General features: G+C 42.2%; 3 protein-coding genes and 1 long non-coding RNA gene across 7 annotated transcripts in view; 1 reads left to right on the top strand and 3 right to left on the bottom strand.

The window, feature by feature from the left end:
• Positions 1-798: 798 nt before the first annotated feature.
• Positions 799-2,583, bottom strand: LOC129720735 (uncharacterized). The gene is made up of 3 exons (XR_008727267.1): positions 2,284-2,583; positions 1,381-1,683; positions 799-1,233 (listed from the first exon to the last, which is right to left on the bottom strand). It is a non-coding gene; the product is annotated as an uncharacterized LOC129720735 (long non-coding RNA).
• A 569-nt stretch (positions 2,584-3,152) lies between these two features.
• LOC129720732 (transmembrane protein 14 homolog) lies at positions 3,153-3,859 on the top strand. The gene is made up of 2 exons (XM_055672389.1): positions 3,153-3,414; positions 3,481-3,859. Exons 1-2 carry the CDS (start codon positions 3,339-3,341, stop codon positions 3,738-3,740), a joined length of 336 nt encoding a protein of 111 aa, XP_055528364.1. The 5' UTR covers positions 3,153-3,338; the 3' UTR covers positions 3,741-3,859.
• Positions 3,860-6,080: 2,221 nt separating this feature from the next.
• LOC129720289 (uncharacterized) lies at positions 6,081-6,608 on the bottom strand. Its single transcript, XM_055671752.1, has one exon. It carries the CDS (start codon positions 6,606-6,608, stop codon positions 6,081-6,083), a length of 528 nt encoding a protein of 175 aa, XP_055527727.1.
• An 11,296-nt stretch (positions 6,609-17,904) lies between these two features.
• Positions 17,905-21,171, bottom strand: part of LOC129720723 (fatty acyl-CoA reductase wat) — a 95,808-nt gene continuing 92,541 nt past the window's right edge. For all 4 annotated transcript variants that reach the window (XM_055672358.1, XM_055672356.1, XM_055672355.1 and 1 more), the window contains exons 7-10: positions 19,549-19,747; positions 19,240-19,491; positions 18,859-19,116; positions 17,905-18,785 (exon numbers count right to left, since the gene is read on the bottom strand). In XM_055672358.1, coding sequence (XP_055528333.1) covers positions 18,695-18,785; positions 18,859-19,116; positions 19,240-19,491; positions 19,549-19,747 — 800 coding nt within the window. In that variant the 3' untranslated portion in view covers positions 17,905-18,694. The remainder of the gene's footprint in view (positions 18,786-18,858; positions 19,117-19,239; positions 19,492-19,548; positions 19,748-21,171) is intronic.

Here is a 21,171-nt window from a genome sequence, read left to right as displayed (position 1 = left end):
AGAATGTTGAGCTCATCAGCAGATAACATCTGCAGGCTTTTAGGTATATTGAGTAGAACTATTGATACGTGATGCGCAATTTCTAGAAATCTTTCGATCATATGCATGATGCTGTTCCATCTTGTGCGAACGTCTAACACAAGGGAAAGAGGGATTTCCTCTTTCTCTTGTGCTTCTCGCAATTTCCGTGAACCGCTTTTACTGCTTTTAAAAAATTTTATAATTTTTTTCATCTTCTTGATGATATATATCATCTGATGTTCCGAAGATAAGCTGGGACTAAGCAGGTCTTCATCATCCTGGGTCAGAGACTCCTCATCCTCTTCAATGACTGGCTCATCTCTTGCCGTAAAAATGCCACTGTAAAAAGGAACAGACTGGCTAGCCACCAGATTGATGGTATGAGCGAAACAAGGCGAATGTTTATCATCGCCGAATTCCATCTTTACAGCTGCAACGATGTTTGCTCCATGATCTGTTATTATACTAGTTATTTGTTCATCAGATAATCCCCACTCCAAGCAAACAGCTCGCAAATGTTTTGCAATGTTTCCTGCGGTTTTAGACTCATTGAGGGGTACTACACCAAGCAACATGGTCTTCATGTTTAAATCTAAGCGAAAATAATATGACCATAGAATACAGCTGACAAAATATATAAAATACATTTAACGAATTAAACGAAACTAACATTTAGAAACACAGTAAAATTTTTTCCATTTTTTATGATTTGTCTATTCAATATCATTTTCATTAGCTAGTTTACGTACTAGATTTGTTGAAATAAGCAGCACACTTCTACTGGTGAAGTCTAGGACACGACGTGACAGAATATTTTTTATGATTTTATACACTATTTAGCAATGTTTATAAAAATATTTAAACTATGTATTTATTTTTTTTACAAAGTTACTTAGAATTAGTTGGTCTACAAGTTTGCCAAAGAATGTTTTATTTCGTTGATTTTAGGACCACCCTAATTTTCATTCGCACATGAATCGAGGACTATGTATAAGAAACAACTTTTTACAAAAACTATGGCTTTAAACCGCAAACCAAAATCGCAACGAAAAGCCTATGTCCGCCTAAATTGCCTTACTGTACCACTGTGCAATGAGTTTAGTTACCTTTTTCACCACAAGAGGGGGTGTTCCCTGTCTGTCTTCACCGGAATATATGGGAAATTCGAGAGTGAACTATATTGTTATTTTAAGATATTTGATATCACCTTTTCTAAAAAAACGTGAAAATAGTACAAATAAGAAAAACATAATCGTTACTGAAAACAACTTTACGAAAAAAATGACAGCCATCCCACAATTTTTTTTTCAATAGTAGAAAACTGACCATAATATACACTTATAAATAATATACACTTACCAGAGACGAAATGACATGTTACTCCAAGACAACTTTTTACATTCATCATTTCTGTCCAAATGTCTGTTGTCAGGCAAACTGATCCAGCAGTTTTCAATTTGGTTCTGATTAATTCCTTCATCGCACAGCATTTTTTTTGCATCAACTCCGTTAATTGAGTTTCGGCAGGCATCTTGTATAACGGGCATATCGTTTTCATTAGTCGTTTAAAGCCTGTTTTTTCAGTGGTGTTTAGCGGCAAGTTGTCCTTAGCTATCATATACATTATAGCGTTCGTGATGGCCTTTCCCTTTTCTCCTTGTGCTTGATTTTGATACATTAGCATTGCAGCAACAAATAAAAGAAATCGGTATTCATATAAAAACTTTTCAATTCATTTCGACATCAATTTCTTAGTTTCCCTAATTATTTTAACTCAGAAGAAAGCAAGAACCATTATGAATAAACCTAATAATTAATTTACTATCGTGGGGCAATTCCAACTGAAAAAAAAATGCCAGCCGTGTGTTCGAATCTTGAATGGAAAGGATCGTTAGAGTTAACAGGATTGTAGCGTTGGTCCGCGATTGTTACAGTTTTCTAAAGAATTGTAATGCAAAACCTACCATAAAGTGACCGTTGCCGACGTAGTGCGATTTCCTACTTGGTAAGGAGTCGCACTATATCGGCAGCGGTCATTTCTAGATTTCTAGCGGTCCGATACTAGATAAAAACACATTTAGTGGAACTGCTTGGCACTCTATACATAAGCGCTTTTTTATGAAAGTATCAAAAGAATTAGAAATATAGATTTTAATGACATTACTCAGTTTTTAAATAAGTTGCCTTGTCTACTAGGTTGTCTATCGCTGTGTCGAATCTTGAATTTCGAAAAAACAGATTAAACGAAGTGCTTAATCTTACCTTCAAATGTTGCAGGACGTGCGAACGAACCTGCCAGTGACAATTGGCATACTTTTTTTGCCTGACTTGCTTCCTGATGTTGTACCTCTTCGCTGGGTCCTTCATGTTCACTTAGTTTTATGTTTTTATGTTTTAATCTTAAATGATTTAAAAGATTTGTGGTGTTTCCACAAAAACTTAAATTTGCTGTACACAGGTTGCATCTAACTATTTTGTCTTTTTTAGTAAAATAGGCCCAAACTTGGCTCACTCTCGATTTTTTCGACATTTTCGTAAAAATAACGTTCAGCGGCAACGCGGAAAACACAACGATATAAATGCTATAAATGGTAAAGTCAAAGATGCCAGACAACTTTGGACGAAATCTGCCACTGCGTGGAAACCAGCAAATCTGCTTGAAACCCTAAAATAAAACATTTTTCAAAAAATCTGGCACCTCTGCGTGCGTGGATTCGGGAATGCGAAGGTGTTGACGGTGTTGACATTCGATTCGGTTTCTGCATGCGAAAAAGAAGGAAGGAAATGTTATAGCTTTGGCACGCACACATATTTTAATATTCGCTTATGTGAGTTCACGTTGGAGCGAACAGTCCTTAAAATCTTTTTTGCGACTACGAAGGTAGTCACGAACTTCGAATGTTTTGTTTGTGAACATGCGAAAAAAGAAAAGTCTAGTTTTCGTTCATGCGCGCATTTCGATAATTCTGAATGAAATATCAAATAAGTGAGAACAGGTTTCGAAATCTCTTGGTGTTGTCGTCGCCGTTGACATAACCAATTTTCCCATTTTTAGACAAAGTTGAACTATAATCGAACAATAATCGAGGTCAATTATTCGATTATTCAATAATCGGAAAGTCGGTTAATCGATTAAAAATTAATCGAATATTTTTGAAGATAATCGATTAACTCGATTAATCGAGAAGTAATCGGACATCACTACTAGTGTCAAATCAAACGCAATGTTTTTATTATTTTTGTGATTGTTTTGTGGTGATACCGGTTCGTAAATTATCGCTGTTGGTTGTGTAATTTGTCATCTAATCCAGTACAAAATGCCGGTCGACATATTGGGCTACGCCTATGCCGCTACAGTTGCTGCTGGCGGAATTATGGGCTACGTAAAAGCTGGTATCTATTTCGTTTTTTGCATGAATCGTTTTTCAAAGTACAAGCTGTTATTTTTCCCTTGATTAGCCTCTGTTCCGTCACTAGCTGCGGGTGTTACCTTCGGGATAATCCTTGGATACGGTGCATTTTTGACATCGCAGCAACCTCCACGACCATTACTGCAGGTCGGAACATCGCTGGTACTGGCAGGAATGATGGGCTCACGGTGGGCTCGATCGGGTAAATTTGTTCCACCGGGAATTGTGTGCGTGATTTCCTGTGCTATGCTTGCCCGGGGATTATTGTTTCACAACCGTTACCTACCGTTGATTGGAAAAACTGATTAGACGGAAGGAGATCGGTGTAAAACGGTGTGGAACAATTGAAACGGTGATGGTATTTTTGTAGTTCATAAGTCATCGAAACATGATTCGATATGAGTAAAGTTCTTTATACTAAAATACAACTTTGGGTACTGCATCGAAAGATAAATCTACCGAAAATATGAGGGTTAACTGAACATTGAAAGAATAAGATACGCTTAGACTAAGATTTTTTTTTTGGTTTCTTCACTTTTTTCATCAATTGGGTCCTAAAGCTATACCGGTTTTTATATATCATTCGAAAAAGCCGCGTTTTCTGAGCAAAACGTAATTTTTAAAAACGTTTATCGTTTTCCTTCGATTTTTGAATGAATAATAAAAAACTGCTCGAAAGGTCTAAGATGACGTTTCGCCCATGTGCGGTATATGAAAGAACTGTCATTTTAGGCATTTCGAGCAGATTTTTATCCTTCATTTAAAAACCGAAGGAAAATGCTAAACATTTTTTTAAAATCACGTTTTGCTCAGAAAATTGCACTCTTCCAGCTGATATATAAAAGTCAGAAAACCGTTTAAAACTTTAGGACCCCAATTTCGAGCTTGAAAATCTTGTTAGGTTAACCTGATTTTGTACAATCTCATTGAAGATCTGATAACAAACCTCGTTGGAGACTGCGCATATGGCATGAAACAGCAACCAACATCTTGTCTTTTGGTTCTCCAGAGGATTGCTTTAGACTCTTGGTTCACTCCTGTGCTGTGCGAATCCAGGTAGTTTCTGATAGAAACACGTCTAGTTTGTAGCAACTATTTGAGTGAAGTGAAGTTTATTAAAAAATTCATAGCTCACTACTAACATTCCCCCTTAAGCATGAATTTTAGTAGGGGTACATGGGGTAAGCCCGGCCCCCTAAGGAAAATGATTCTTTAGTAGCACTTGATGGCGAATATTGTTATATTTCTTTCACAGAATCATTGGCCAGATTGTTTTCTACAAGATATGAAGGTTTTCAGTACTTTCAAACTGTTATTTTACAAGGAATAGTGAAGTTTTGAAACTAAGATAAAAACGACGTTTAGCAATCAGTGCGGGTGAAACCGGCACCCCTTGGGGGTAACACCGGCACCTAAGTTTGTTAATGAATTTACTCGAATTAACTGAACCAATTTGAATTCGGAAACCGCCGAATGAGAGATCTTACATTTCTGTATGTTACTGTGGAGTTTGGTTGTTGTCGGTTAGCTGGTTCTGGGCAGATTGCCGGAACAAGTTCCGGTGAACATTATGTATAAACAATGAAAGAACTTGATACTCGGCAAGCCTATCATGTGGCACTTTAAATCATATTATTAACTAGTTTCATTGAAGCCAGGATCACATTGACCACACCGGAGCATATTTCAAATACCACCGGGAAAGCCGTCAGTTTTCTGACTTGATTCAGTACATTTTGCACCTCTAATAACCCTTGGAATCATTCATAAATCACAGAAGAGCTGGAGTGTATGGTTCTAAGTCGATTAATTAATTTATTTATCAGCGAGACATCGGTAATAGATGAGAAATATGTGTCAGTAACATCCAACTAGCCTCAGACCATATCGGGCTTACCCCACTCACTGGGTGACGGTGTTACCCCGACAGCACACATTTTTTTAAAAAGAGTATTTCTACAAATTTATCGCTTCAATTTACCTCAGATCGAATTCCTGTGATTGCTAACTATACAGGCAATAAATTGTAGAGCAACGAAAAATTATTAGTCTTTTCAAATGAATAAAAACTTAAGTTCCACTTCCGAAAAATTACATCCGTTTACGCATCGGCTGCAGTAGCTTATAGCCTGTAGTACACTCTTTGTCTAATGGTCAAATATTTGACTCTCTGACATTATGGTCAAATTTATTTGACATCATGGTTGTTGTTTGCCCGTGTTTGCCCCATGTTAAAATTGCAGAGTGACAAATAATTATATTTGACCAAATTTTTATCTGTCAAAATGTGACAAATATTTGACGCTCGGTCAAAGAGTGTACTACAGGCTTATGTTTTGTCTATTATTTTGACGTTTGACGTTTCACGGTGGCTTCGATGTGTCTTAAAATGTCTGAAATATTAAATACCAACACTTCACATATTCCAAAACACAGTTAATTAGCGTTTTCTGGTAAAATCCTAGGGGTGACGGTCTTACCCTCAGTGCCGGGCTTACCCCCAGTACCCCTAACTCCTAAAGCTTTCATGGCATCCAGAAACTTTTGTCCAGTAATCGGTTTTGTCAGAACATCAGCCTTCTGTTGCTTCGATTCTACGTGCAGCAGCTTAATAGTTTTTAACTCGACCTGTTCCCTTACAAAATGGCGTCACAAGTCGATGTGTTTACTGCGGGGTGAATACCCAATTTCCTTTTCAGCTAGGCATATTGCACTGCGATTGTCGCAGTTTATTTGAACAGGTTGATGAACTCCGAATATTTCGCTCCGGAATCCTCGCCACCACAACGCTTCTTGTGCTGCAGCAGACATTGCCATATATTCTGCTTCAGTCGTAGAGAGCGCAACGGTTGGTTGTTTGCGACAGCTCCACGACACCGATCCACCAACAAACTGGAATACATAACCAGTGATCGATCGTCTTGATTCGGGGTCGTTGCCCCAATCCGCATCGCTGAACCCTTCGAATTCTTTGTCATTTTGCTTCACGTAAACCAGTTTCATCAGCTTCGTTCCTTTCAGATAACGCAAGATTCTCTTTGCTGCCGTCAAGTGCGCTTCCCCCGGATTACTGCTGAAGCTACTCACGGAGTTCACAGCATAAGCGATGTCGGGCCGAGTGCACTGTGCCAGGAACTGCAGGCCACCCACTAATTCACGGAACGGAACCAATGCCATACGCTGCTTCTCTCATTCGTCCTTCGGGCTCATTTCCTTCGACAATCGTTGATTGCCGTCCACGGGCGTCGCCACTGGGTTGCAGTCAATCATTTTCAAACGTTTGAGTAGTTCATCAATGTAACGCTGTTGATCCAGCATTACTGCATCTTCAGCACGTGTGATCCGCATGCCCAAAATTTGTTCCGCTTCCCCGAGATCCTTCATGTGAAACTTCGCCATCAATTGTCTTTTCACGAAAGGGGGAATGTTTTGAGGAAGAATACTGCAAGTCATCTCATAATCGGTATACTTGCCTGGAAGTGTGCGCTCCCTGCCACTGCGCCTGACCACATTGTGTGGATCCTCTTTTTGCGGAGGGAGCGCTGGTGCTGGAGAAGACATCGTTACCACAGTATCGTTTGCGCTGCCATAGTCGGTTTCACATTCGGTATCACCATACGTGCTGTCGAGATCCGGCTCGTCGTCGGTTTCGTGGTTGTTACTGTTTGGTGTATCGGACGGAGGATCAATCACTTTTTGATCGACTGGACCACAGCTCTCCAACTGTATCCAATCCTCAACCAACTCGGCTGATTCTGTCAGAATCGGTGTTTCTGCTACCTCACTCAGGAAAACGACATCTCGGCTTACAATAACCTTCTTGGTCCTTGGAACATAAACTCAAAATCCTTTCGCTTGAACCGCATATCCGACAAAAATCCCTGATTCGGATTTTACATCCCATTTCTGCCTTTTGACTTTAGGCACATGACACATTACCTTTGCGCCAAATACTCGCAGCTCAGAAAGATCTGGTTGCTTGCCACCTTCTGGAGTCACAGTTAACCCCTTCGTCGGAGATCGGTTGATCAAAAATACAGCAGTCGCAATTGCTTCCGCCCAAAAAGCTTTGTCCATCTTAGCATCGAATAGCAGGCATCGCGCTTTTTTAACCACGGTCCGATTCATTCGCTCAGCGAGACCGTTTTGCTCCGGGTTGTAAGGAATCGTCATTTCGTGATGAATTCCTGAACTTCGCAAAAACCGTTCCATTTCTTGGTTCACGTATTCTAAGCCGTTGTCCGTCCGTAGTCGCTTGATATGTTTTTCGGTTTGATTCTCAGCATAAGCTTTGAAATCCTTAGAACAATCCAGCACCTGCTTCTTTGACTTGAGGAAGTAGACAAACACCTTCCTACTAGCATCGTCGATGAACGTCAAAAAATATCTGCTTCCGCCTATCGATACGTTCTCCATCGGCCCACATAAATCCGAATGCACTAATTCAAGGATTTCACTTGCTCTAGTGCCCTTATTCTTAAATGGCTGACGGTTCTGCTTCCCTTGTAGACATACAGTACACGTGGGAATAACTGTATCCCGGAATCGAATGCCACTAGCCATCTCACGTAGCTGCTTTAGGCTCTGTTGGTGCAGATGACCCATTCGCCGGTGCCAAAGAACCATGTCGTTTGCTTCCTTTGCCGCACACGAAACTTGCTGATTGGCCAAGCACAACTTGTAGAGGCCACCTTTCTCCCTGCCAACAGCGACTAGTTCGTTGAATTTCGATCGAACTTCACAAGCGCCCTTCATGAAGACTACACGATATCCGATGTTACAAATTTTGCTCACCGACATTAAATTGAGCGCTGGAATGCATAGTACATTAGCCATCATCAAATCGCACGAACAACCTTGCACATCTGCTACGAGGTTCACTGTTCCCGTTGCAACCACCAAAGATTCCGCATTGTTCGCTACGTTGATATGCTGCACCACCTCTTTGGCACAATTCAAAATGGCCTTGTTGTGGCACATGTGAGACGTTGCCCCCGAGTCAAAAATCCATTCCTCGTTCGCGCCAGACGACGCTTCACGGGCACTGAATGCAGCATGCTTGCCTGATGATTTCTTCTCCTTTTTGTCATTGGCCTCTCACTTCTGACACTCCGACGCAAAATACCCCAAACGCTTACATTTGAAGCACTTTATTGCGGCTTTCTCTTTCTGCTTTGTCTTAGGATGACTGTAGAATGCACCGTCACCGGAACTGGACTTTGTTACACTACTCATCTTCACGTCCTGGAGGATTTTGGCCTTAACTGCATCCGCGGTAATCTCGATCCCAGACGCCTCGAGGCCCATAATCATAGGCTCGTACATATCCGGTAGGCCCATCAGAAGAAGACTCGCCAACCACGTATCGTCGACCTTGAAGCCAACTTCAGAGAGCTTATGACTGGTCGACATCAGCTGACTTACGTACTCCTCCACAGAACTGCATTCAGACAGCCGGATACTGGTCAGTTTTCGCAACAAACCAATCCGTCTGGTCATCCCGTCATCCTGGAATGCGTTTTTCAAATTCTTCCATGCCACTTTTGCCGTTTCTGCACTTTGAACCAGACTGTAGTTTACTGGCTCGATGCTGAGGCAGATGGTGGCAAGTGCTCGAAGGGAACTACCATCCGCCGGATCGTCTTCATCCCGTGTTACAGCGTCCCAAGTTCCTTCTCGAATCAGGAGCATCTTGGTTGCAAACGCCCACGAGGTGTAATTTTCCCGTCCACGAAGACGTTCCGTCGCTGGTAACGTAATTCCACCCGCCGCAGGAAACCTGGAACCAGACCTTCCTCTGTCCTGTCCTCGATTAGAATTTCTGTTATTACCAACATCATCTTCAATTCCATTCAGCGACATTTTTGAAAATTATCTTGAGTTTCTTCAACTTCTAACAGCGAATTAGAAAAAAAATTTCGCTCTTGTTACTTCAGTTGCTACGCAGATATAGGTCACTATGGAGCTAGCGTTGCTGTGCCCATAACCTGATAGAAACACGTCTAGTTTGTAGCAACTATTAGAGTGAAGTGAGGTTTATTAAAAAATTAAATTCATAGCTTACTACTAACAGTTTCCCTATCATTGTTTGTCAGTTTCTCATTCATGCGGCACCTGTACAGAATTATTGTATTTTATAGAATAGGTAGGGGGACAAGGGGCAAGATCGCCATACGGGGCAGAATGGGCATATGTTGTTTCTAGGTTTCTGGCAGTATTTTGGAACTGTTATAAATTTGAATCATTAACATTAATCTGAAGATGTAATTTTATTCAAAATAACTGGAAAAAACAAATTCACTTTTACATAATAAACAATTGTATCATTCATGCACGTCTTGCGTATAATATTATAGCTCACAAGCGCGAAAAATAAGGGTTTTTGCATGCGTATGTGTCGTTTTGGGCTCGAAAGTTTATTTTCGGTAATCGTTATTGATATTCAAACAGTTTCAATAAATAATGTAGTGTTTTCAAATGAAACATCATCTAAAAACAGCTCTTTCTCATAAATGTTTCTCATGGGGCAGAACGGGCACTTCTGGTAGGGGCAAAATTGCCATACCTATGCACGAAAACATAACCTACAAACCAGAAAGTGCTGTCAAAAAAGTAAACATCGTGCTAGCAGCAGTTAATAGTAAATTGGTTCGGAATTACAAACGGTTGTCAGGGTGCAAAAAATGGTCACAGTCATCATTGGCCACTGCTATAGACGCGGTTATTTCTTATCGAATGTCAGTGAACCGAGCGGCTATTGCACACGGCAAACGTTAAGCCGACATTTGAGGCTGCGTCGAACAGATTCGTTTGTTGACAATCATTAAAAAAAAGTTACCTAAATTTAAATTTTGTCATGTTTTATTATTTCTTCATCCGCACAGTAGTGTTTTATGGACCAAAACCTTATTTTTATATGCGGGCAAATTCATAGATAATTTTCAAATTGAAAAAGGCTAAAAAATTATGCTGTTTCGGAGTATAAATAGTGAAACAGGAAAGGAAAATTTTGTTTCGGTACCTACGATTGTACGTTACATTGATACATTGTTTAATGTTTGATTGAAATCGAAAAATATGAACATGCCTATTATGCCCTATAGGTATGCCCAATCTACCCCGTACCGCGACCAGTCTCATACTTTTTAGTGGCTTAGGAAATTATTTATAAATATTTAAATAACCTTTTTCTTTAGTTTCCAATGTAGCAACACTTGAGTATTATTCTTACTCTATGTAGTAAAAATGTATTCAGTAGCTTTTTGCTCACTTTGCCCTAACAATTTGATAAGAAGCTTAAGGTGCTCATCTTGCCCCTTGTCCCCCTATTTAAAAAAAAATAGCTGGAGTAAAAGAGCATCTGGCTGATGCAAAAACGTGATTTTTCAATAATTTTCACTTTAATAGTAGCCATAAAATAGACGTGTTTCAATCAGGTTATGGGCCCAGCCACGCTAGCTCCATAGTGACTTAGATCTGCGTAGTAACTGAAATAATAAGAGGGAAAAAAACGCTGTAAGAAGCTAATAGAACTTAAGATATTTTACAACATGTTGCTAAATAAAACTGGTGATGATATTGGTAATAACATAAATGCTAACCGAAATCAGGACGGCGGAAGGACTGGACCGACTGTTCGAGTGCAGCTCTGTGGAGGAGTACGTAAATTAATCGGTTGTAATTAACGGAATCGGTGTATCTGCTACCTCGTCTCTCTATCTTAACATCAAATAGCAGGCATCGCACCTATTCAACCACTGTCCGATTCATCCGCTCAGTGAGACCAACCCAGAGCTTGTGATGAATTCTTGAAATTCGCAAGAAGTCGCAAGAGCCGCTCCTTTCTTTGGTTTACGTATTTCAAGCGATTGTCCGTTCATAGTCCCTTAATATGTTTTCCGGTTTGATTCTCAGCATTAGCCTTGAAATCCTCAAAACCATCCAGCACCTGTTTCTTTGACTTGAGGAAGTAGACAAACACCTTTCTACTATCATCGTCGATGAACGTCATAACATTTCTGCTTTCGCCCATAAATCTGAATGCACTAATTCGTGGATTTCGCTCGCACTAATATCCTTATTCTTGAATGGCCGACGATGCTGCTTCCCTTGAAGACACAAAATAATGACTGCATCTCGGAATCTAATACCACTAGCCACTTCACGTAGCAGCTTCAGGCTCTGTTGGTGCAGATGACTTGTCCGCCGGCGCCATAGAACCATGTAGTGCGCTTCTTCTACTGCACACGGAGCTTGCTGATTGGCTAAGCACAACCTGTAGAGGCCACATGCCTTCCTGCCAACAGCGACTAGTTCGTTGAATTGCGATCGAACTTCACAAGCGCTTTTCATGGAGACTACACGATATCCGCTGTTACAAATTTTGCTCACGGAGCCATCATCAAATCGCACGAACAACCTCACACATCTGCTACGCGGTTTACTATTTCGGTTGCAACCACCAACGATTCCACATTGTTCGCTACGTTACTATGCTGCACCACCTCTTTGGCACAATTCAAGTAGCCTTACTGAGCCTCAAATGAGACGTCGCCCCCCGAGTCGAAAATCCATTCCTCGTTCACGCCAGACGACGCATCACGGGCACTAAATGCGGCATGCTCACCTGATGATTTCTTCTCTTTTTTATCATTGGCCTCTCGCTTCTGACAATCCGATGTAAAATTCTCCAAACGTTTACATTTGAGGCACTTTGTTGCGGCTTTCTCGTTCTGTTTGTTTTAGGATGATTGAAGAAAGCACCGTCACTGGAACTGAATTTCGTCATACTCATTGTAGCCTTAAATGCGTCCGCGGTAATACTAGTGTCGACTCCTCGAGCCCCATAAACAACGTTTCCAAAAGGCCCATCAGAAGAAGAATCGCCAACCATGTATCGTCAACCTTGAAGCCAACTTCAGAGACCTTGTGACTGGTCGACAGCAGCTGACGTACCCACCGATGACGAGTCGAATCTCGACAGCACGATTGGTGATACTGAAGGTAAAACCGACTATGGTAGCGCAAACGATACAGTGGTAACGGTGCCTTCTCCAGCTCCCGCGCTCCCTCCGCAAAAAGAGGCTTCCAGGCAAGTATATGGATCATAGGAAGATTTGTAGTATTCTTTTCAAAACCTTCCGTGCCAACAGGAAATCGACGACCAATCATTTGAAGAGGCTGCGGCGATGGAAGTCGTGTCAGAAAGCGATGTTAGAAGTGTCCTTGAAGAGCAACAAAAGCTGGGAGCTAACTAAGCGTCCTCCAGGACGAAAGGCGCTGAAATGCAAATGGCTTCACAAGTTGAAGAAAAATGCCGGAGGATCGATACAGCGCTATAAAGCTCGGTTTGCAACCAGGGGCTTCTTTTGGATAAAGGGTGTCGACTACAATGGGACGTATTTTCTAGCCGTCAGGCTGGCGTACCGCTAAATTCAGACACCAAGTGAACAAATGGACCTTAGCAACTTCACAGAGGAGGAAATTTACATGAAAAAACACGAAGGATTTGTGGACAAAAAAGATCCCAAAGGACGTTTGCGTTTATGAAAGCAGGCCAGTTGGGTTTGGAATGCCAAGCTTGATGCGAAATTGCGGTGAATCGGCCTTATGCGCTCCAGTTTCGATCCGTGCGTGTTCTACAAAATCGATAATTACGGCATTATAATTGTTGAGATGGGTAGAATTCGTGAATGTTCGATTGAATGTCGAGACGTTTTTCTGTGTTCAAGTCTGAGAATTATGGGTAGTACTGTTTACCGGCACCGGGTGGCTACTTTCTACCAGAGTTGTGGCAACACCAGCGAGCTGGGAACCGGCTTCATAGTACTGGGCAAGATGCGCCAACGCCTGATGGGGTGGCAACCGATCAACGCAAGGATGTGCAAGTTGAGGATAAAGGGCTGGTTCATTAACTACAGTATCATTAACGTGCACTGCCCACATGGAGGAAGACCAGACGCCGAGAAGGAAGCGTTCTACGCGCAGCTGGAGCAGGTCTACGATAGCTGCCCGCGACGGGACATGAAAATCGTCATTGGGGACATGAATGCTAAGGTAGGACCAGATAACCTGCATGCCGTGTCTAATGATAATGGCCATCGGTGCGTAAACTTTGCGGCCTCCCGTGGTATGGTAGTCCGAAGTATCTTTTTCTCCCGCAAAGGTATCCACAAATCCACCTGGAGATCACCCGACCTACAGACAGAGAACCAAATCGACCACGTTCTGATCGATCGGCAGGTTCTTCTCCGACGCCATCAACGTTCGCACCTACCGCAGTGCGAATATAGATTCGGACCACTAGCTATGTGCATGCGCTCAAAACTATCGACGGTGTACAACACCCGCCGGAGTCGAACGCCGCGACCAAATATTGAGCAACTGTGGGACGCCGAGGCTGCACAGGAACACGCGCAGTAGCTGGAGGCAGCGCTACCCACGGAAGAGCAGCTTGGCGCAGCTACTCTTAAAGATGGCTGGAGGAGCATCCGATCCTCCATAGGTAGCACTGCTGCAGCGCTACTAGGTACACGGGCTCCGAATAATAGAAATGACTGGTTTGACGGCGAATGCGAACGGTTAGTTGAGGAGAAGAACGCAGCACGGGCGAGAATGCTGCAACACCGTACGAGAGCGAAAGTGGAACCATACCGACAGGCACGGAACAGCCAAAACTCGGTCATCCGAAGGAAGAAGCGCCAGCAAGAGGACCGAGATCGCGATGGAAGAGCAGTACCAAGCCAACGACTTTCGGAAGTTTTACGAGAAGCTGAACAGCTTCCGTAAAGGCTTCGTGCCGCAAGCCGATATGTGCAGGAGCTTGGACGGCAACCTGCTTACAGACGAGTGTTAGGTAATCGAAAGGTGGAAGCAGCACTTCGACGAGCATCTAAACGGCGATGCAGTAAAGCGCGAGGACGGTATGGCAACTGATCTTGGTGCACGAGCAGAAGACATCAGGATTCCAGCCCCCGATCTCCTGGAGGGGGAGGAGGAGATTGGCCGGCTGAGAAACAATAAAGCTGCTGGAGTGGACCAACTTCCCAGCGAGCTATTGAAATACGGTGGAGAAACACTGGCAAGAGGCGTGCACTGGGTTATTGTCAACATTTGGAAGGAAGAACGAGAATCGGAGGAGTGGATGGAGGGTATTGTGTGCCCCATCTATAGAAAAGGCTGCAACTATCGGGCAATCACTCTGCTAAACGCCGCCTACAAGGTACTCTCCTAAATACTCTGCCGTCGACTATCACCATTTGCGAAGCAGTTCGTGGGGCACTACCAGGCGGGATTCATGGGTGCCCGTGTCACCACGGATCAGATATTCGCGGTTCGGCAGGTTATGCAGAAATGGCGCGAACATAACGTGCCCACACATCATTTGTTCATCGATTTTAAATCGGCGTACGACACAATCTATCGGGACCAGCTATGGCACTTTATGCACGATTACGGATTTCCGGTCAAACTAACGCGGTTGGTCAAAGCGAAGATGGATCGAGTGATGTGTGTAGTTCGAGTATCAGGGGCACTCTCGAGTCCCTTTGAAACCTGAAGAGGTTTAAGGCAAGGTGATGGTCTCTCTTGCCTACTGTTCAACATTGTTCTGGAAGGTGTCAAAGAGCGGGGAATAACACGAGTGGCACGATATTCCAAAAATTGGTTCAACTGTTTGGTTTCGCCGACGATATCGAAATTGTGGCCCGGACCTTAGTGAAAATGGCGGATACGTACATCGGACTAAAGGCCGAAGCCAAACGGATTGGACTGGTCATCAATGCATCGAAGACGAAGTATATGAAAGGATGGGGTTCACAAGAAGACAGAGCTAACCTCCCACCTCGAGTTCAAGTTGGTGATGATGAAATCGATGTGGTCGATGAGTTCGTGTATCTGAGCTCACTGGTCAGTGCCGACAACGATACCAGCAGAGAAATTCAACGGCGCATTATGGTAGGAAATCGTGCATACTTTGGTCTCCGGAGGATGCTCCGATCGAGTAGAATTCGTCGCCGCACCAAGTTAACCATCTACAAGACGCTGATCAGACCGGTAGACCTTTACCGGCTTTACGGGAATGAGACACGGACTATGCTTGTGGAGGACCAACGCGCCCTTGCGGTCTTCGAGAGGAAGGTGTTGCATACCATCTTCGGTGGATTGCAGATGGAGAACGGAGTGTGGACAGCCCGGTTAAGATAGCTCTTGAAACCTATCCGTCAGGGACGAGATGAAGAGGTGCACAGCGGGCAAGATGGATCGATCAGGCGGAAGACGACCTACGGACCTTACGCAGATTGTAGAGCTGGCGAACTGCAGCCATGGACCGAGTGGAATGGAGACGACTCTTACGTACAGCAGAGGCCACACCACGGCTTGGGACTATTTGGTAGGGTAAGTTCTGTTTACAACTGTTATACTAACAGCACACGGCAGTATCAAGGATATCTCGTTTCCCCCAAATGAAAAAAAGTGGAAGAGGTTGTTTATAAGAAACGACCGCAAGGTTAACGTAGAATTACGACAGTCTGTCTTATGTCAATAATTTTTTGCAATAGCTTTGGAAATACACTCGATTAGGGTTAATCATTTTAATGGTGTGAAGCGATATATTTTTCCGTATTTGTTTCGTATATTATTTTTGCTTTAAAAATAAACGGAATCCGTTGGAAACTAGCTGAGTTCAGAACTTTTCAAAGTGGGCAATATTCGTGACGCTCTCGATGCTTTCGGTTTTACAATTTGTACCCCTATATATGTTGCCGTAAGACATAATTCTACGTCGAAAACGCACTAATCGATGTGCTCAAGTCGACTCTGTTGAAAGAAACATAAAAAAAATCGTATAATCAATTCATAAATGTTTGATATTAGTTGTATTTACCAGACAATTGAATTGTGCAGTAACAGTCAATAATTTCAGCCTTGTTAAATGTTTAAAATAAACAAAGCAGAAAGAATTTTAATTTTCCGAAGGTATCGTCGGAATCCTTGGTCAAGTATATGAATATGAAGATTGTTTGTATTTCATGATGCTGTAAGAAGACGGAGTTTAACCGGAGAAGGGCCGGAATCCTCAATCGGCAAAGATGCCCCTTCTGTAAATTGTTATGAACCATGAGTATGATCGAGATGCTGTAAGAAGCGACTAGTTTGTAATGATGAAAACTTAGTAAATTGACATTTACGGATTTGTTTCGCATATACCGCTTGTGATGCACAGTGTTAATGAATCGTAATATACATCACACTGCTGCGCAATTGCAGCAGCATCAAACTGCAATCAAAGTTGCAATTTAGTAATAACCATTCATTATGCTCTTCCAAATATATTTGGCAGCCTTGAAAAAGACTGGTTGCTGCAGTTGCAAATTTCATTCAATTATCGCATAAATGCTTTATGGTCCAGATAGCGTGCGATATCCGCTCTGACATAGATTTTTTGCACGTTGTGGAATGGGATGACTGCAAAAATAGGTGTGACTAAAGTCGCATTGAAGCAGATTGTTGCGTGTTTGATACTGCCGACGGTAGACATGAGTATAAAGGTGGAAATTCTGCTGTAATGTCGAACTATAACCGTTTTGTTTTGAGACGCAATAGCGTAAGTGCTGCATTTCTGTTATCTGATGCCATCCAGCACTAGAACAAGTATATATTACAACCGGTCACCAACACATTCTTGAGGCAATGTAGAGTTTTTCTTGTCTTGGGAATGCCGAAATAAGCGGTTTTCCGTCTGTTACATATGATGAAAAATCTTAACTACTTCAATAACATAATTGTGGAGCACTAACAGGTGCTATTATATTTGACAACAGTAACAAACTGCAAGTTCGTTCAATTATCATCATTTCGGATAACCATTCGCCGATGATTCTAGTTCTCCCGTTTTCTTCAGTAGAATTGCCTGCCATTTCCAATGATTCTGCAGCTACCGAAAACTCCATAACAGCCGCCAGATAGTCAGGTACTTAAGTATCAACGCGCCCAGCGCGATCAGCCAGAAATTGAAACCCGGCTTTTCTTTCTTCTTCACGATCAGCAACCAACGTCCGTGTGGTATCGGCACAATCATGGAATGAATTGTACATAAAACACAAAGCGCACATTCTTAGTCAACTATTCTGTATATTCTGTCGACCTTGTTAGGGAAGGAATCATTGTGCGACCAATCAGAGGTCGACATTTGCGTTTCGACAAGGCTTGACAATTTTCGATAGTACTATCGTTCGAACAATCAGATTACAACTTTCTGCATTTGGACGGGTGCTTGGTTGATTTTCCAATCGATTACTGCAAAAATGACGAAAATCGGTTGGAAACTGACTGAGCTTAAAACGGTTGAAAATGGACAATTTTTGTGACGCTCTCGATGTTTTTGGTTTTTGAAATTGGATCCCTGTAATGAAACTGGTCCCCTGTATATGTTGCCGTAATACGTAATTCTACGTCAAAAAAAAACGCCAAATCGTTTGAGTATACTTTATTAACCATTCACTTAATTTTATTTATTACAAAAAACCGGTTGTTAAAAATCTGGAACGATTCATTTCTTTGCTCTGTATTTCGAACATCAAGAACTATTGACTGCCGCATTTAAACTCCATGCGCGCAGCTGCATTTCGTCGTGATTTGGAAGACAAACCACGGAGTTTATTGATATTCGAGGAAGCTGTCCCTATTTCCAAATCGTCAATATTTGAGCCTATTAATACTAAACTTATTTTCACCTAACCTAGTGGAATGACACAAACAAAAATATCGTTCTCAATTTGGAAACGGAAAACAAATGTTATAAAACAATAACAAAGCGAACGTAGCTTCACACAAAGACTGAATGCCTTCACAGTACAAGTATAAGAACAATATTTCTTCACAACATGAAGCGTCACGCTTGGTGTCAAGTTTTTTGCGTTCATGCTTATAAACTTATTCGAAAGAAGGTACTAAGCTCCTTATAACTGAAAGCTTAGGCTCGCTGTTTCGATCAAATTCTATTAGAGGTCGAAAAGTCGATATCTTGCTTTCAAGAGTAAGGCCGTAAAGCTATCGAATGAATCATTGAATCGTTGTCTCTGGGATGCTGGGACATGTGATATGATGGCTTCGGCCATTCCGCGAAGCAGTGGTCTTCCGAATGACTCCGGTGGCGCTGGGGGTGCTGGGATGATCTCGTGGTGTGTTTTCGATGAAATGCATGATGTTACGATCTTGCAATCGAAACTAGAGCATGGTGAGTCGGGAACGGGGTTCTTGGTCTAGCTAAAGATAAAGCCCCAAACCGTGGCGAGCAGTTTGTATACCACTAATAGTACAATAACCTTGACAGTCTGGTGCAGCCAGTAGAGACTGGAGAGGGAAGATAAAGAAAAATCAGGGTCATGATTCAATATAGACTGGAGATTGTTAGTGGTCAACTTACCGATTCCATCGGACCAGCGCCTCTGGGACGGTTTCCAGCGGGTCTTTCATCAGGTACTGTCGTATACCGCAGAAGTACTGCTCCAGGAAGAAGTCCCAGTTGATCTGACGCATGTCAAAGAAGAACAGCTTTTGATCCGCTAGGGACAATTTCCGCCACAGTGAATTTTTATTTTCCATTTTGAAGTCCCACTGGCGCATGGAGAAGTACTCGATCACGTCCATAAAGCGGTGAATTTTCTTGTATGTGCGCATGAGCCTGAATTTGAGAGTAGGAATGATTCGTATTTTTTTATATAACGAATACAACACGGTTTTTCATTATGAGATATAATCGAATAACTAGTATTTCATTCAATACTCAATAGTAACGAGAACTTACCTTGGTTTTCGTCCGATAAACAGTGCAATGACGTCGAAAAATATCGCTGGGGCATAATGCAGGAAAAGGACCGCCAGGAAGTGCATGAATCTGTTAGGGTTATTGTAATAGCACAGATACCAGATAGATTTCATTGTGGGATACATTGAGCCGAATTTGATGGTAGTATACGTGAAGTCCTTCCAGGTGATGCAATTGCACTTTTCCGTACAGAAGTTGTAAACTGGTATTTCCGGGTCAGGCATGATTTCTCTATAAAAAGGAATCGATTGATTAAACCAAACTAAAAATTATTACAAAAGAAATTACTTTTGGAACCGTTCGGCAATGTCCCAGGCAGCAGAAATGATACCGTTGACGCATAGATCAACCGGTACCATGTTGGCTACCTTCGAAGGATCCGCTCGAAGGGTTCGCAGTACTCCTGTTCCGGCACCAGCGATTACTCCGGTAGGTCCGTAGAAATTATCAATCCATCCCGGTACCGGTTCCTGATAGGTGGCTATTACTGTAAAGAAAGGTAAACGAAAACAGAAAGTTGAGTATGAGCGCGTGATACGATGACCTAATTGAACGGCAACTTTCGATGGAAATTCGCTTTCAGTACACGTCCTTTTTCGCCGGCCCAAATTCAGCCGCCTGATCTGATCGATAGTATGAAGTTATTCAAAGGGGCTACCCGTCGATTGAGTCACGTTTCGGTAGGAATGACACTCACGCGTGTGCGTTATTTATTGGTTTTGAACGATTTGACTTTGCGTTAAATTTTGGCACGCTTGTGCGATCAATAAATTCAATAGCTTTTAATTTGTTCCGAAACTAATTCCGAACCAGTACGATTAATGCAAGCCGTGTTGATCTTTTTAATAATGCTTGATGGTGTGGGCTGGGTATAACAAATATAAAAGTTTTATGAAAGTCTTCGCCATCCACACTAGCCAACAAAATTAGGATTGTACGATAAACCGTAGCAAGAATTTCAATGGGTTAACGTGACTGTCGATAAATTAGCAATCGAAGCTGAAGTACCGCAGTCCTGCGGCAGGTTGATTGATATGCGTAGCACGTGAGTCATCACGGTGCAATTGAAGTTTTCTTTCGCTACTTTGTGACGGTACGGATGGCCCGTTTTGGAGCGTCTGCACGACCACTGTCGAAATCACCCGAAGGTGGCAATTTGAACCTAGAACTACGTGAACTGCCGGCTGGAGGCCATCGGTAGCAGGCGTGTTTGACCGTGGTATAGTATCATCTATAGATGACGCAGCAAACTTGACATTTGGTTATAATACTTTGAGGCTGATAGATGTATTTTTTTTTATTTGCATGTGACACTGCATCGGCGTGAAAAGTTCGGTAATAAAGTGGCTTTTTGTTGTTACAATTTGTAGTATGGAAATCACGCTTGTCTCACCTTCGAATTGCGTGATGATACTCGCGACAATGTGGATAGAATTCGGTTTTGGAAATTGTATAAATTTGAAGTTTTGAAGTAGAATACTTCTCTCAGGAAGTTCGGCTACATAGGGATGTGAAATGAAAATCTAAAACCGAAAAAAGTGAAAAACATGTCCAATTTCAAATGCTAATAAATCGATTAGTATTCGATGGATTTCCTTCGTTCTTGCAGCAATAGATTGGAAAATCTTTTAAGATTCTTCCCAGAAGAAGATAATTGTAATTTTATTACCCACACTATTGTATTATTGAAAATAGTCAAGCCTAGTCAAAACGAAAAATTCGACCTCTGATTGGTCGTTATATGATTGCTTCCCAAGCACGGCCGACAGAATCATATACCTTGCAATCTAAAACATGCTATTTGCCCTATATAAGAGCCTGTTTCAGCCGAAGCCGCTCATAATAGTTCTAGACAGCGACAACAGCAGTCGTCCTCCTTTAGCAGCAGCACTAGCAGTGCAGTGAATACCA

This window comes from Wyeomyia smithii, chromosome 2 (assembly GCF_029784165.1).
Source record: "Wyeomyia smithii strain HCP4-BCI-WySm-NY-G18 chromosome 2, ASM2978416v1, whole genome shotgun sequence".
In the NCBI taxonomy this organism is placed as follows: domain Eukaryota; kingdom Metazoa; phylum Arthropoda; class Insecta; order Diptera; family Culicidae; genus Wyeomyia; species Wyeomyia smithii.
The sequence above is the reverse complement of the archived record's forward strand: the minus strand, read 5'-3'. Positions and strand labels throughout refer to the sequence as shown.

Excerpts from the sequence above, each read along its gene's own strand:
- LOC129720289 (XM_055671752.1), bottom strand. The coding sequence starts at position 6,608 with ATGGCATTGGTTCCGTTCCGTGAATTAGTGGGTGGCCTGCAGTTCCTG.
- LOC129720732 (XM_055672389.1), top strand. The coding sequence starts at position 3,339 with ATGCCGGTCGACATATTGGGCTACGCCTATGCCGCTACAGTTGCTGCT. Across the intron at positions 3,415-3,480 it reads TATGGGCTACGTAAAAGCTG|CCTCTGTTCCGTCACTAGCT; the intron begins GTATCTATTTCG and ends TCCCTTGATTAG.